Source organism: Emydura macquarii, unplaced genomic scaffold (genome assembly GCF_026122565.2).
Source record: "Emydura macquarii macquarii isolate MOO-44397 ecotype Brisbane River unplaced genomic scaffold, CSIRO-AGI_Emac_v2 contig_2805, whole genome shotgun sequence".
NCBI classification, from domain to species: domain Eukaryota; kingdom Metazoa; phylum Chordata; order Testudines; family Chelidae; genus Emydura; species Emydura macquarii.
The window spans coordinates 2,836,608-2,852,945 of record NW_027132942.1 but is presented as its reverse complement, the minus strand read 5'-3'; the positions used below and the strand labels follow the sequence as shown (position 1 = coordinate 2,852,945).

The 16,338-nt window shown below is 49.9% G+C and overlaps 2 protein-coding genes and 2 non-coding genes across 5 annotated transcripts in view; 2 read left to right on the top strand and 2 right to left on the bottom strand.

Moving 5' to 3' along the window:
* LOC137166149 (small ribosomal subunit protein eS8) overlaps window positions 1–16,338 on the top strand; it is a 125,117-nt gene that overhangs the window by 2,039 nt on the left and 106,740 nt on the right. The window contains exons 4-10 of the mRNA XM_067567774.1: window positions 372–568; window positions 2,319–2,403; window positions 5,793–5,915; window positions 7,114–7,186; window positions 8,183–8,312; window positions 9,076–9,153; window positions 10,018–10,123. Coding sequence (XP_067423875.1) covers window positions 372–568; window positions 2,319–2,403; window positions 5,793–5,915; window positions 7,114–7,186; window positions 8,183–8,312; window positions 9,076–9,153; window positions 10,018–10,123 — 792 coding nt within the window. The remainder of the gene's footprint in view (window positions 1–371; window positions 569–2,318; window positions 2,404–5,792; window positions 5,916–7,113; window positions 7,187–8,182; window positions 8,313–9,075; window positions 9,154–10,017; window positions 10,124–16,338) is intronic.
* On the top strand, window positions 3,078–3,193 carry LOC137166222 (U5 spliceosomal RNA). The gene has a single exon (XR_010923590.1). It is a non-coding gene; the product is annotated as a U5 spliceosomal RNA (small nuclear RNA).
* LOC137166229 (U5 spliceosomal RNA) lies at window positions 4,481–4,596 on the bottom strand. The gene has a single exon (XR_010923596.1). It is a non-coding gene; the product is annotated as a U5 spliceosomal RNA (small nuclear RNA).
* KIF2C (kinesin family member 2C) overlaps window positions 13,631–16,338 on the bottom strand; it is a 33,805-nt gene continuing 31,097 nt past the window's right edge. For both annotated transcript variants that reach the window (XM_067567890.1, XM_067567891.1), the window contains exon 19: window positions 13,631–14,281. In XM_067567890.1, the coding sequence (XP_067423991.1) occupies window positions 14,202–14,281 (80 nt within the window). In that variant the 3' untranslated portion in view covers window positions 13,631–14,201. The remainder of the gene's footprint in view (window positions 14,282–16,338) is intronic.

Sequence of the window (16,338 nt, the reverse complement as noted above, 5' to 3'; positions counted from 1 at the left end):
AACAACTTCCTTGGCAGTGAGATCAATGAGATGGAATTAGTAACGGGATGCTCAATACGCACCATTTGCATCACAGGGCCAGATTCTTTGTTGGTGTAAATGCACGTAGTTCCATTGACTTCAGCAGAGTTTTGCCCTTCTATACCAGCAGAGAATCTGGCCCACTGTATTTTAAATCAGTGCAATAGCTACTGATAAACTCACAAGACTAAACATTACTCCCCAGGTCTGCCTCTCCATTGGTGGTTAAAATGGGACAGTGTATTGGATTCTTTCTGGATTTCAGTAAAATTACCAATTTACCGTCTAACCTCAGATGTGTGTACTTGGGCTTTTCAACCATGCGACTCAATGGAACTTCTTATACACAGGTGTGCGATCAATAGCTGAGTTTTTGGCAAATTCCAAGTCAGAAGAGACTCAAGAACAAGTGCAAATTCTGTTGGATTCTTTAGGCCATGGCAATCCCAAGTATCAGAACCAAGTATACAAAGGCCTGATTGCTTTGCTGCCATGCACATCCCCTAAAGCCCAACAGCTGTCTCTGCAGACACTCAGGACTGTGCAGGTGAGCAGAAAAGGGTGTAATCAAACTTTAGCCCATTCTTTCGTTTTATCAGAACAGTCTGCTTCATAATGAATCTATCATAATCTGGAGGCTAAAGGTGAGTGGAAATCCTGCTACAGTTCTTGCATTATTAAGGAACCTAGAGAAGAGCTTATTGCACCCACAAGCACACCCAGTATAAACCCAGCTGATGTGGGATACCTGTCCAAGGCTGCATACCCTTTGTGCATAAACCAGCCCAATTTGAAAGTTCCTTGCAGAGGTAGTTTTGGATAAGAGAATCCTGAAGCAAGGATCCTTTTGCACTGAGTTGCATGTCATCAGTACAGGGTATGCTCTACAAGTTCCCTAGCAATTCCATTGTGTACGCTCTGAGAACACACTGAAAAGAAATGAGATGCACAGAGCTGTCTTCTGTCTGATTTGAATAATGCAATCATGAACAATTCTCCCCTTAGACCGTTTCCCTCTCAGTAACACAGATGCTAAACTCCAAGGCTGTGTGTGAGCAAGTGCTGAGTGTATAAAGGCTGCTACTTTTGTCTCCACAGTCCCTGCTCCATCAGGATCTAATATGCTGCTTTTAAATAAATTGAATATAAAAGACCTAACTTTATAATTCCCCTCCTCCTCCTCCAATCGGTTACTTATTGTGAAAGCCTGGTATGAAAATGTATGTCCTCGGCTGTAGGAGAGGACATGCCTCGAAAGACATGTCCTGCCCCCTTACTCTGTGGGGAATTTCAACTGCTATCAAAGGGAATGGCATGCAGGATTAACCCTGTGGCCTTTAGCACTACCGTTTTACACCGTGCACTTTGATTGTACTTTTTGTTTAATTGAGAGAATGGGGTTGTGGTCTTCTGGCTCCTCTTACATGCTCTCTGGCCTGGAAATATGCACTTACATAAACAATTCTAGCTGTGTGTTAATTACCCAGACTAACATAAGGCTAAGCAGCGAGGTAGGTGGTTGCTGTAGTGCAGTCTGGCATTCTTGAACCTAATTCCAACATTCTCCCATTTGAAATTTCAGTCCCTTGTCATCAAGGAAGGGTGGGGGTTGCCACCACCCCCAAAACTACAGGGCAGTGGAGCCTTGACCTTTGAACATAAAATGTATGTCTTCAGCTCTTCTGTTACATGCCACATGAGAGAGGGGGTCCACAGACAGAGCACTATTAACATCTTAAAGCAGTTCTAGTGCTTTAATTAGTTGATCAATGACCCTCATGCTCAGGTTTGAGGATTCTTGAGAGGAGCAAAGCATTTTATGGAGATTTTTAAGATATTTTGTCTCCCTTTTCCCCACACTTTGTATGACGCTTGTCGTCTTACGTTGTAAGCTCTTCAAGGCAGGGAACTTTTCTACCTCTTTGTCTAGCCTCTAGCGTAGTGGGGCCTTGATCCTGACTGAAGCCTCTAGGTGGTGCCATATTCAAAATATCAAATAGTAATTAATAATTTGCTGCCCCAATGGCTGCAGTCCTTAGTGCTGAGAACCCTGGGGCTGGACTGGGCAACCATGACACCGGTGACTACTTACACACATCGTCTGGTTCAAGAATTAGGGCTCGCCAGCTTTACTAAGGGTTGCAGAATTGGCCCCAAGAGCCCATTTCCCTGAGCCTCCCAGAGCAGTGCTGTGCACTTCTCTGCATCTTGAGGATCCCACATGTGTGAACAGGTCAGTGAGCTGCAGATGGCAGAGCCGGCAGGAATAACACCCCTCTGCTTCCTTTCCTTGTCAGGCCATCGTGGGAGCAGTGCATCCCAGCATTGTGGATGCCGTGCTAGGCGTGCTACGCTCCATGCACTTGGAAGTTCAGCATGAAGGTAGGAGCCAGCCCTGTGCTGCACGTCATCCCCGGTGCTGTCTGCCGAGGTGGAAACCAGGCTTCGGCGTCATTCATGGCGAGATGCTCAGTGAGCCCGGCAAGAGTCACTTCAAGGCCACAGCGACCCTGGAGCTCACCCGGGGCTGTGTCTTCGCCTTCAGCCTGCCCGCGGGGCTCTGCCCAATTTACTGACCCGGGGCAGCTCCCACCTCTGGAAAGGAAGCAGGCGTGGAGGGGGCGTGTCCTTTCCTGCCCCGAGGAGCCAGGCACGCACCCGGCTGCGCTCCCCTCCCCCTCCTTGCGGCCCTTGCCCCGGCCCTGCCCGCGCGCCAAGCGGAGCGAGCAGCGCCCAGCCCGGAGCCGGGAGGGAGGCGGAGCCGCGTGCCAGGGGCTGCAGCCGCAGCTCGGAGGCGGGGCCTCCCTGGCGCTGAGCCGGCCGGCCGGGAAGGCTCATTAGCATACCATGATGCACTGCGCGCATGTACGCGCGTCCCGCCCGCCGGGCTGGGTTTGGTCCGGGTCCCGGGTGCCGCTGCTCGGAATCGCGGTTCTGTCGGGCCGGTGCAATGGGCGGAGGGAGCGGGGGGTGCCGCTGCCCAGCCGCCGGCGGGGTCACCGTGTGTTAAAGAGGGGATGCTGCTGCCCGGGCAGGGCCTCTGTGGGGTGTGTGTTATACTCTGGTTTCTCTTCAGATCGTATAAATCTTTCGCCTTTTACTAAAGATTTCCGTGGAGAGGAACATTTACGAGTTTGTACCCAATTTTTTGAGGCTTCACTTCGGTGAAGCTCCCCAATACTGTAAAAAAACAGAAAAATATTTAGATGTGGGTTTTATACTTGAGAAATGTGGTGGGGGACGTTTCGCTGTGTGGGGTTGTAGAAGATGTTAGTGTATTTCTTCTGGGCAGTGTAGGTTTGACTATAAAATACTGCTGTGTAGCTCATACATTAGTGAGCTTTTCTCTCCCTGGTGTGTATTTTGTGATCCCCTTAAATCTTGCTCTTAGGTTGAAGGGGTTTGTCATTAATGTCATTTGCTAAGAAGAACATCAGAATGGCCCTATCCAGCCGGCTGAGAGTTCCTCTCGCCCAGTATCTTGTCTCTGGTAGGGGCCAATCCCGGAGCCTCGGAGGCACTGTACTGAACATGGTAGTTGGGGTGTTCCCCTATCTTCCTCTCCCAGCCTCTGTAGTCAGAGGTTTAGCGTTGATCCAAGCATGGCACTACATCCCTGACCATCTCGGCTAATAGCCTTTGATAGACCTGGCCTCCATTAACTGATCTAGTTCTTTTTTTAACCCAGTTACACTTCTGGCCAACAGAACATACCATGGCAATGAGTTACACAGGTTAATTTCATCGGTGATTAGAAAAAGCTCTCAAAAAGGCATCAAACCTCCTTTGTATAATCTGTGCGTTATCCTGAGGCACAGGAACACTTTGTTTTAAAAACTCTGCATTTCACCATTTTATAACATTAACTTTAATAAAAAAATTAAATCTGACATGATATGACCTTTACTTTAGGGCTATATATTGAATTGATTTCTAAAACAGGGAGTTGGATTAGGAGATTGCTGCACTCACCCCATGCATTGAGCTGATATTGCAGGGTTTCCTGAAACAGTGCACCTTCCTTTGGGAAAAAGTTCCAGAGGAGTGGCCGTGTTAGTCTGTATACAGCAAAAAAAACCAGAGTTCTGTAGCACCTTAAAGACTAACACATTTCTGCGGGCATAAGCTTTCGTGCATGCATCTGACAAAGTGGGTTGCAGCCCACGAAAGCTTATGCCCGCAGAAATGTGTTAGTCTTTAAGGTGCTACAGGACTCTTGTTTTTCCTTTGGGAAGAATATTTTGGTTAAAAAAAAAAGGAATAGCTTACTGTTTTTCTGTCACAAGAAAAAAACTAATTCTTCAGAATTTGCATAAACTCTGCATCCCAAAAAACTGACATATTGGTTAAGTTAAAAACTCTTGTTTCAATGGCTTATGAAAATAAAACATTTGACTCATGGCTTTTATGAATTACTTATAGTCATTAAATAAAAATGTATCTAATTTTTACAAAAAGTAGTTTCATTCAAATGAAGCTTCCAAAAATCATTTATAAACTCATGAACATTCATCACCCTAGAAATCTTTAGCAAAAGGCAAAACATTTGCTCACTCTAAAGAAAAACCCAAATGTAAACAAACCAATAAAATGCAGACTCATTACCAGGGAAGGGAGGCTTTTGCTCAGAGGAGGCTGATTTGGGGTTGGGGAGTGTCTCCTAAATCTTTTCGTTCTAGGGCTCCGTGTTCTGCAGAACCCACTTCTCATAAGGGCAGTTGAACAGAAACTAGCATCTTTGCACAGACACCAAACTGCTCAAAGAAACACTTCTCAATGCACCGTGCATCATGGGTCTGCAAATGACTGGCGCTCCCAACCTGAGACGGGAAGGGACTATGGGCAGGGCTGGAGCCCACATGCCTGTCTGTGCCCTGCTCCCAGACCCCCGCCCTGCCTCTCCCTTCTGCTGTGAGCACAGCCAAGAAGCACTGGAGGGAAGCTGCTTCTGGCCTCTCCGTAGCTGCCCCGGGGATAGTTGGCTCTGCTGCCCTGGCTATTGAGGGCATCCAAGAAGGTGGGGGGCACTGCGTGTGGCACCCACATCTTTAATACATAACTGAGTAAAGATTTCCTGTTTGCACTGGATGAATTTCTGACATGCTCCAGAGTCCCAACTGCGCCTCCTGCGGTGGAAGGCCCAGCAGTTCCCAGCAGGAGCTGTTGCTGCCTTGTGCCAGCAATTGCCAATATTCCGAGACTGAAAATCCTGAAAGGCGTGTGGGGAAACTGCTCCACCCAAGGGGCTGCTCCTGCCCCTTACACCTGGAGCCTGCCGTGGGAGAGCGCCGCTCTCAATGGTGCCCAGGTGTAAATGAATGTAACCTTCACATGTCCATTACCCCGGCACAAGCGTCCCGAGGGCACCTTCCCACTGTGTCCCCGTGTGGAATACAGAGGTACATGCCTTAGTAGAAAGCCAGCCGTGTTTTGGCCAGGCTGTTTGCCATCCACACACACTTGTTGGCCAGCCCATGGGGGAATAATGTCACCTGGGGTCTACGAGTCCCTGGTGAGCGTAATTCTGCTCTTTAGATGCATGGAGCATCTCTTGGCCTGTTTTGTTTCTGAGCAACTTCCAGAAGGGAACAGACAGAACCCAACCCTAGTCAAGAGGGTTTACTTTAAAACAGACAGGAAAAAGCGGGAGCAAAGTACATTAAGAAGCAAGTGTCCAAATCATTGTTTCTGGTGATTCACCTGCTGCTGGGGTTGTTGTGCAGCCTTGTAGCGCGCCAGTGCGGCACGTCGGCTTCTTCTCTTGTCTGCAGCCATTCAGCTGATAAAGGAGCTCATGGCCTATGAAGTCCGGCCAACGCTGCTGAAGGGCCTGGTTGAATTACTTACACCACCAGGGAAAGAGGCTGCTAAAGTGAAAGGCAAAACCATGGACGGTAAGAGGTCCCTCCCTGTCTCATTGAAGGCTGCAGAATGTTGGAAAGTGGGTTGTCCGTTCTCTGCTTGTTCTGGTGACCCACCAACCAGCTGACAGGCAACTTTGGTACCTTAGTCTCCTTGGGTGTAACCAGCCTTCGCTAAACCATCCCTTCACTACCTCTGCAGAGCTCAGATGCTTCAGCCAACCTCCTGGCTGATTTAAGGTGGTGTTGGCGGTTCAGAAGAGGCGCTGCAGAAGGCACTTCCTAGTGGGCATGGTACCCATTGCAGTGGGCCCTGAGTGCTCCTTTTGCAGCCCAGACCCCCTCTTCAGGGAGCAGTGAAGTCACCTGCAGGGGTAGGGTATGGCAGGGGGGTCTGGTTGGTGTGAATCCTGCCCGGATGCTGATGCCCACCGCCACAGGAAACATAGCAAGGGGCCAGGCACCCACATCCCCTTCCCAGCGGGACCTAGAAATCATGCATCCTTTAAGCTCTGCCATGCAGTAGGCCAAGGTAGAAGAGAATCTCCTTCTTTTCTCCTCCCCACTTCATCAGGGCAGCTGAGCTCCATGGACAGGGTGGCACAGGTGAGAGGAGATGGCAAGAAGTGCCCAGACTGCAGCTAGAGGCCAGCTCTGCCCTCTCCATGCCCTCCACATCCCCTGCCCCCATCCCCAATGCAGCTGTACAGACATACCTTCACAGATGCATGTCAGAGCTTCCTCTGTTGCTGTTTTCCGGTGCAAGAATGGGAATTGTCATACTATTTATAAATTGCGTGGATTTGCTCCGCTTAATGCAGCGATGTTAATCTACAGTAGGGGATGCTGTGCTGTCCTTCAGAGATCTTAAACCAAATTCCCTTCTGCCCGTGGCCAAAGGAAATGAAAGATCCCAGGACACCTCTTCAAGAGTCATGGAAGCCTTGTTTTTCTGACCAACGTCCCGGCTCAGTGAAACGGGCTGTAACGTCCCAGACTGTTTGAGCTGCTGCATTAGCCTGACACAGTCACTGAGCAGGGGTAGCTCATTGTAAAGCACTCAGCTACAGTACGTTTGTACATAGCTTCCCCTAGGCATGTTGCTGTAATCTCACAAATCCTCTTTTCATCAGGTGCTACTGGGCTAATTCCCCAGGTTATTACTAAAGCTTTATGGCAGATTTATGGCTCAAGCCACAGGTTTCATCCTGTCTAATGTTCCCCCATTCAGACCCAGCCACACTCCATCTTACTGAGTCCTTGGCGGTGTATGTACAGCAAGGTGCTGCAGCAAAAGCCATCGGGTAAGAAAATTCAGAGCAAAATACAAAGGGAAACATACAGGATTTAGAGAAGCTGCTTCCTTTACGGAGGAAAAGCCAGTTGTTATCCTTCAAATGGAATCTTTAGCCGTCCACCATTGCTGTCTGGCTATATCCCCATGGCTCTGCAACAACTCCATATAGACACTGGGGGCTTCTGTACATTCACAGAGCTCAGGCGCTTAGGAGAGGCACTTCAGCGTGGGTGCCAAAATCCAGACCCTCGTGTTACTAACAACACCTGAACTTATTCAGAGTTTTTATTCTGGGTGAAATATAATATCAGCCTCTACTCTGGCCATTAAGACAGAGTCAGAATGTCCCTTCCGTTTCCTGGCCAGCATAGTGCAGGACAGTGTTAGCGTCTTGCCACATAACTGGACCCAAACCATGCTAATGTAACCATCCAAGGAACCATCTCAAGGAAGCAGAGTCACTTGTACTTAACATTTTACATCAACAACGCAGTGGATGGAACCAAATTCAGGGGCTGTAATCCAGTGAATCCCTAAACTCTGTCTGTCTCCATGCATCTCTGTAGCACGCTTGTAAAATCATATCATTCCCCCCCCCCCCCCGGGATGCTGATTCTATGTGGTAATATTGCTAAGATTTAATATGTAAACCAGGTATTTGTATTGTCAATCATTAAAAGCAATGTATATCCCCAAACATACCTGTTAAAAAGTTCTAGGGTCCACACACAGCCACAGGCCTCCTGTTCAGTTTGAGACTAACATCTGTCCTTGTTTACTGGTGTTAGTTATTCACTAGAGAACATGGAAAGATGAAGGCATCCCTTTGCATTTGGATCAGCACCACACCTAAGCCAACAGGACAAGAATTAATTATGACAAGAGCCTGTCCCTCCAGTTTGCTCGATGTGGATCTTTCATTTCATTCCCAGACAGCGCTTGTTGTAGGATTCTTCTCCCATGCAAAAGAGCCTGAGAGTCTAACTTGCTGATTTCTTTGCAGCATTCTAGCCAGGGCCTCAACCAAACTGGCCGAAGAGATGATCCAGCTGAGGGTGGTGCATGGCCTTATGTGTGCTATGGGGAACCAGGAGCATACGACCAGCCAGAGACAGGCCAGCATCACTCTAGAGGTGAGTATCTCGTGTGGGAATGTGTAGTTTAATGTGGATTCCTTCCCCTAGGCTCCTGAACATGGGATTTCCTTTGCATTGGAGGCAGCTGGAGATGCTTGAGTTATTCAAACAAAGGGATTCATTCACTCTTGGGGAAAGCTGAAAAAAAGCAACGTAGCCAGAGTTTGTTTGTCCTCTCTGCTGTTAGTGCTTGAGGAAGAGCTTCTCCCTTCCCAAATCCCAACCCAGCTTCTCCTTCTGCGTAATAGCCATAACTCCCAAACAAAACCATCATTAAGGTGGAGCTACGGGCAGGAAAGAAATGGGAAGACTCCGTAATAGAATGGGCTGTAATTCTGAATAACATAAAATGGGGAAATTCAGCAGAAATTCTCTAGGTTTGGGCTAGAAATGGTTCTGCATGCGGAGCCACAAGAGGTGTTGGTCCTAAAGCCCAGTGATGTGATTGTTAACGACGTCACAGCCGATCACTGCGGCTGCAATATCCAGCTGCTCTAGCAATATGGGTGGGGCTGGGTAGTTGTGAGGGCAGCGTGGGTGCAGTCCCAACGCTTGCCCCATCTATTTAACTCCTGTCTTCAGCAGCGTTGGCACTAAAAGTGGTGACTGGCAGGGTGGGGGCGATGGAAACGTAAATCCCAAAGGGGAAGGCGTACTGAGTTGGAGCACTTTAACGTGCTGTGAGGCTGCTGCTTTTAAGTGGAGCCAGACACTGCTCTTCCACCTTCCTTTTGCACTTACTTGAAGTGTTTCGTTGCAGTATTTTGTCCGGACCTTTCCCATTGTGGAGGAGCACGTGAGGAAGGCAACAGGAGAGACTCTGTTCCAGCTTTTTATGGTAAACAGGCTTCTCTAACTGCCAGGGCTTGTTTCTGGTCTGGAACCTTAGTTCCTTTTGCAGGGAGCTTCGGTTCCTGAGCCGACTCCAGAAACCACCGGGGTCAGATCACAATGTCCTCCATGGACCCAATTTCTTTGGGTTCAGCTCACCACCCCCAAAGCAGCCCCTCCCTGCAGTGACTAGCAGCATGCACTTGTGCGATTCACCTGCACTAGTGAGGTGGGAGAATTGGTGCAAATGAGAGCTGGGCCCGTGTTCTGCAGTCGGGGGAGAAGGGATGGGCGTTCTGACTTGGGGCCCGTCTCTAGTGTACGCGGAGTAATACTGAGCGGCGTGTCAGGATGGCGATCCTGGAGAAGGGGCTGTGAGACGTGCAGGGCCGGCAGTGTCCCAGAATGAGGGGATAGGTATGAACCTCCGTCTGAATCTGAGCTCTCCTGCCTTGAGGTAGCTCAGGACCCAATGCCCTGTGACTCATGCCTCCTGATACCGGGGGGCACCATGTAAAGCGGGGACACGTGACCGCCTCGGGGTCACCTCTGTGAGGAACTCTCACCCCCACCTCCCTGGGCCAGGCCATGTGAACAGCCCCTGCCCTGCAGCTGTGGAATCCATCCCACCAACAGCCGCTCCCACCCCCTGCCCGGGCCAAGGGCACTGCTCAGTGCAATGACTTGAGGAGACGGGCAAAAGGAAACTTTGCCAGGACGCCCATTGGCTCGTCATTTCCAAGACTGCCCGTTCGAGCGGGCTGGGCGGGGATGTGCCGCCGTCTCTGGCTGGCCTGTCTCATGATCTTGATGACTCCTCAGGTCCTTTTAAGCTGCTAACCCCCTGCCTTTTATGTGCTGTTTCTCCTAGCGAGATGCCACGACCTTGTATAGGACCATGGATGCAGTCCAGCTTGATATTCTGACATCAAACAAAGTGAACATCCCGGCAAGTTTAGTCAGCCCGGAAGGGATGGCGCACACGGAAGGTGTGTGGGGGCGGGGGCCATTAAAAGGCTGACACAGAGTCTCTCAGATCCCAGGGCTCAATTCTCCTCTCACTCACACAGGTGTCACTCAGGAGTCGGCCCTTCTACATCAGTGGGGACTACACCAGTGTGAGGGGAGAAACAGGCCTCAGCTGTGTGGGGCCAGCCGGGGGGAGGAGGGGGTAGGATGGACGTGCTGTTGTGCTGTATACGTGGCTGGATGCTGGAGGGTTCTCGATGCAAACCTGCCTTGCATTAACACCCCTGACAGCCAGATCTTGCTGGTGCCCCTGGACCACTGCCATTCATGGCTCTGCCTTCTTCTTGCAGAGGAAGGAAGAAGCCTGGAATGATGAAGACGGCTCCTCTCCCACGCCCTCAGCCTCCCTCGCCCTACTGCTTCCTCCTGGGCTGTGCCCATCTCCCTTGCAGACCCTGAGAACTGGATGCGGGGTCTGAAGCTGGACCCACCCCCCCACACACACAGCCCGTCTGCAGCCTCTGGATTTGGTTCCTGTCAGCCACCTGCAGCGAACGTCTCCCCCTGGGCTGCCTGCTCCTTGCACCCACGGTGGCGGGACTGTCCTCCAGAACTGCTGACCCGGGACATTCATTTGCATACTCATGATACTGGGAGGGAGCACTGCAAGTTCTTGGTCTGTTTGCTGTTCATGTCTGATGAGCTCCGCTTCCCCTTATAACCTCGAGCTCCTAATCCGCTCACTCGTTTCCCCTTCGTGGCTGCGGTATTCACCAGCAGTTTGTCAGTCACCCTGAGCAAAGGGCAAGTCGCTCCTGCCCTGGCAGCACCTCTGCGTGCTCTGCTTCTTCAGCTTGTATAAATCTTGTATCTTTTACTAAAGATTTCTCTACAGAGGAATGTGGGTGTCTAATTTTTTGAGGCTTTGCTCTGCTGAAGCTAAAATAATGAGAGAGGGAAAGAACCACAGTCTTGTTGGATGGGAATTAGTGTTGCTTGTTGTTGCTGGTTCTTTTAGAAGTGGGGCTGATGTTTGCTGCGTGTAGATCAGTGATGTGAGGCCCTAAACCTTGGCAAATGCCTGAGAATCAAAGGTGTGAAATCAGTGGGAGGCTGCTGGGAAGTAGCGCTCAGGTTTGGTGGGGAGGAAGGCATTTCAGCTGGGTCTTTTTCTCCTGGAAAGGGGCAGAGCAACAGGCACAGCGGCCATCCACCTGGAAATACAAGCCCCTTCAAAGGAAAACTGCACAGAGACGTGGACTTTACAACCCGCTCTCTCTCTACCCAAGCCACAGTGCCCCTCCTGGGGTCTGTCCCCTTGGCGTGCCAATGCAGGAGCTCTTCCCCAGATGAGCTGCCGAGCAGGGGTTTTCCTAGCAGTCACCTCCTCTTCTCCAGTCAGCCAAGGGCCCAGTGCTGCAGGCTTTGAGAGCAGGGGCGGGGGTCTTTTTGGGGTCCTTAGAGCAAGGGACAGAAGCAGCCTGGCCTGGATCGGCTGCCCAAGCAACCTAATGTGCGTAACGCCAGTGATTGTCACACGCCAGCAGTGCCCCGGACACAGGGCTGCTTGCAGGGGCCGTAACAGCTGCTCTTTGCTAACAGACAGCGATTGTTCTTCTACATAGCTTTCTTCATGACTGCAGGTAGCCAGCCGGCCCAGGCTCACCCGACTCAAGCTGGGGGCTGCTTCACTGCTGTGTAGGCCTCTGGGCTCAGCCTGCAGGACCTGGGAGAGTCCCTGGCCAAGCCCCAGCTCTGTACAGCAATGAAACAGTCGGTTGGTACATGCCAGCCGCGGTGAAGACACACCCTACGTAGTTCAAAAGCGGGTCTCTCATTAACAGAAGTTGGTCTGATACAAGACATTACCTTACCCACCTTGTCTCTGACTGAGGGTGTCGGCTGTCAAAGTGAACGCAAGCGACGTGTGCTCTGTAAGGGTTGACGGGGAGCAGGAGAAAGTTTGATACAGGCGGTTGGCTGCACGTTAACTACAGAGCCGCACCAGCTCTTGCATGTCAGCAGCTTCATCTGCCCCCAAAGTTCCCATTGACCATCACATTGCGACAGTCTCTTATTTACATCTCCAAGGTGCATTGCGCTTCAGCCTGGTTTCCATTTGTCCGTCAACTTTTCTAGGACCTATCGATCCGATTGGTTTTGTGGCAAAAGCCGGATTCCACTCCTTTCTGCGGAGAATGATTACCTTCTGCGCATCTGTGCAAAGAGCCGGGGCCTGCGTGAGTGTTGTCTGTCCGCGTTAGTTCCCAGCCATTTCATGAGTCTACTGAAGCTTTTGATAAAACTTGCCCCCACCCCCCTAAGCTTCAGGGCTGTGTGGGGTCCAGGCCTGCCCTCCCACTCGTGTCTCCTGAAGTGCAGGGTTTCACGGCCCTACCTCCAGGGTGCATGGCCCAGCTGAGTTCTTCCTCTCACTTTCCTTGACTGGGCTTGGAGCCTCCTTTTAGACTCACCTGACTGCTCCCTTGACTCCTCCTAGGTAGATCTAATATCTCCTGCCCGTCTCCACTGACTGGGAAAGAGGGGAGCCTTGCTCCCTTCTTCCATCGGACTCCTGGGCCCAGGCCCTTCAGCTGCCAAGGATCAGCTCCACAAAGGGACTCTGCCATAGTAATGCTTTTTGAAGCACCTCACGTCTAGGTAAATCTCCTCCACATTAGCCGGCCCTGCAGACGCTGCTCTCATGCACTAAAAGTTCCCACTGCTCTTTGATCTACCCTGTTTTGAAACCGGAACAGATTAAGGCACACTGCAAACTTTTAGTGTGTGCAGCACGGTCCCCACAGCCATGGTGCATGGCCAGCTAGTGCAGGTAGGTTTAGACCCTGGCTTGTCACAAACTGCTGATGCACTAGGCCTGGCACTGCTAGAGATGAGCAGAGCTCACCTTGATCCCTTCCCCTCTGAGCTGTGGCTGAAGTCTCAGCAATTGAGGCTCGCCTACAGCACTTCTAGATCGTTGCTGCAGACAGCTCTCTGCTAATCCAGGTCTGGAGTTAAGATGAGAATTCCAGCCTGGGCGTTTTCAGTGGTCATAAGCGACTTGCTGTAATAGCGTACACAGGGACGTAGGGCTGCCCTATTCCACCACCAGGAGCTCGTTCTTCTAGATGCATGTTCAAATGAAAACTTTAGATCAACTCTTCAGCGCTTGCTCCAACTCTAACACCCACCCCTGCATCCAAATTCCATCTTTGAGAGGTACAAGCCCCTGAGCAGCCATACACCAGCTAAAATCAGAGCTGGAAGCTCTGGTCAAGGCATTTGCTCAACTGCCCACTACAGCATTGGTAAGGACAGTGCTATTGAGTGGATTTGAGGCATTAGGGGCTGTAGCCACCTCTGTTACAAGATTCACTAGTCCAAGGAACTATCGTAACTGCCCTTCCCAAAACCAAGAGACAAGAACAATACTTTATTTTTTTACTTAAATACAAACATTACAAACTTCAAGAGTTTAGTGACCAACCAGCCCCAGAAGCCATTTGCTCTGCCACAAAGGCCAGTCTGTTTTGGACGGAAGGTCGTTAGAGAATGTCATAAAGAAGTGACTGTTGACAAGAAATATTCTAGTCAGAAGTTAACAAAGCCAGGAACATTTGGCTGTCAGCCAAACTTCTTTAAAAAAATACGGATTTAATTTTATTCGTTTTACAATTAAGTCTAGTCCATTTCCCTTCTAAGGCAGCTAGACCTGCAGGTCTGCACCATTTCACAGCACACTAGAAGCAAACATTTCTGTACACTCAAATATACAAGTTTACCTACTTACATCAGAGCAGATCATTCTGTCAAACGATGGGACGGGCATCTAATGACAGGAAAAAAGAATTACGTTTCCCCTCCCCTACTGTAAAGAAGGGATTTCCAGAACAAATTACTGCCAAGTCCCAACAAATACTGGGTCCTACAGAGTGAAAGCTGCTATCTGATTTGTTATCTTTAGGAAGGACTGACAAGTATACTTTATTGTATGACATTTACAATAGGCAGAGTTAACACAAACCACTGACAGATGTGACAGACACACAGAGGAAAGATGTATGGGAATCAGGTCTTGGTATATTACTGAGGCCTTCTCTTACTCATCTGCCTGCTGGCTTGCTCCTCCAGCTGCATGGCGAGAGCCAGGGACTCCACGATATCTGCAAAGACGTTTGGGAGTTAGGTGGCAGATTGACTTGGACACATGAGGACGTCAGCGTTTGAGACCGTTTCAATTTCATGTTTGTTCACAAAACCCAGAGTCCAGCACCTGGGCCGGAGGTTGAAGAGGGGGCGGAGAAGCAAGAATACAGCAGGAACTTGGGTGGCTGGTGAGAGCCGGAGTCCCTTGCTGCTCTTCCCGCCTCTGTCGACCAAACGCAGCCCTGTATTCACCTCCCCCCCACACACTACTGTAATCACCTTTGTACAAAATACGCCTTGCGAGGCATCATTTGAAAACCAATAACTCACTGGGCAATAATATGGTGAAATGTATGTAGCAAGCCTGGGGGTAAAGTTACAAAATTCCCCCTGTATGATGTTAAAGGCACCTCGAAGCCCTGATTAGGCAGGACTGGTCAAGCAGGCCTGACAAACAAACAGTTTGCACCTACACTATAAACAGAGCCCTCAGCCAGCAAACAGGGGAAGACAACAAGGAAAATCTGAATTTCAGCACACACAGGTGAGATGAAGCAGCATGAAGCCTCCTTCCTCTTCCAGACTTAGCTGGAAAGAACTTGAACTAGCGCTCACACTCAAGAAACTGTTGTTCAAAGGGTGACGACTATAAAATTAAGGGGCAAAAAACCACCAAGTGATCTCTCCCTACCCATCTCTTTTTTCACTTCATGTAACAAAAGGAACAGCCTATGGACTTTGAGAGCAGATTTTGGCCTCTGAGTTTGGTCAGCAACGTACGGACAACATGTGGTAAGAACTTCACCTTGAACCACGTTTACTTTGTTAAGTTTAGAAAGAGTTATGTTTATTTTTCTTGTAACCATTCCTGACTTTAATGCCTCTTTTACTTGTACTCACTTCAAATCTCTTTGAAGTTAAATAAAGTGGTTTTGTTCTTTAATAAAATTAATCTGGTTTTGTGAATTGTTCGGATAACTCCATTTAAAGGGGCCCGCTATTGTGTGTTGATCCTCTTAGAGGGGCAAGAGACCCAACATATCTGCACTGTGCAGTGCAAGACTCGTTGGGGACCATCTGGGACTGCAAGTGTGCTGGGGTCACCCCGCAAATAGTAATTCAGGCTGCTGGAAGCCAGTGTGGTTGGTGTTTGCTGACAGGCTGCTGGGGTCAGAGCTGCTGGACTAGGACTGTGGCTTTAGAGACACAGGGTGTCACCTGCATGCTGACTGGAAGCTACAACAGCTAAGCACAGAGGCAGAGCAAATAATGACACAGCCCCTCCCTGGTCTGGATTGCACCCCAAAATGTTAGGCTCTGTTCTGGCTCCCTACCTGGCCCCAGAAACTCCTTCACTCTGCTCCTGTTCCCCGTCTATCAGCAGCTTCATCTCCCAGCTGCAGTCTACATTAGGCTACATTACCTTGTGCTGAGACTTCCTCTCCCTGTGCCTGACAAAGCAGCCCCCAGTATGCCACATCTTTCCAGCCCCTCCAGGAGAGGAGACATGGGGTGGTTCCCACCAGCCACTGCAGGTCACCCTCTGCCAAATCAGCTCCACTTGCTGACTAACAAGACCCTGCCCTACATCACAGGGCTGAATCTAGGGATGTGGGGCCTCTGAGGGGAGGATCTTTATGTTCAGCAACCACCCTGCTCCCCAAATGTTTAGCTTCTAATCCCTCATGGTTTTAGCCGGCAGTATTCCCATGTGCTCCTGAACAGAGATTAATGCCTCAAACCCTTTGGAACAGTCTGCCTGCCTCTCGGATGACATTCAGGTTTGTTGTAGCCCTGGTGGTTCCAAACAGGGACCATGAAAGTCAAGTGTGTAGCGAAGTGGAGGCCAGAAGACAAGACAAGAATGTTCCAAATACTGTTTAGCCAGTTTGACGCTCATCTGACCTGGGAACAAACATGGCTGAAGTGTAAATAGTTTCTCAACATCACCCTGTGCCAGCCAGCCAAGCGTGTACATTCACACTGTGCTGCCTCGGTCACGGTCTACTAGTGCATTCTAGGAATGGTAGCGGAGATCGCTCCCAGGAAACACACAAGGCAACGCACTCTGATG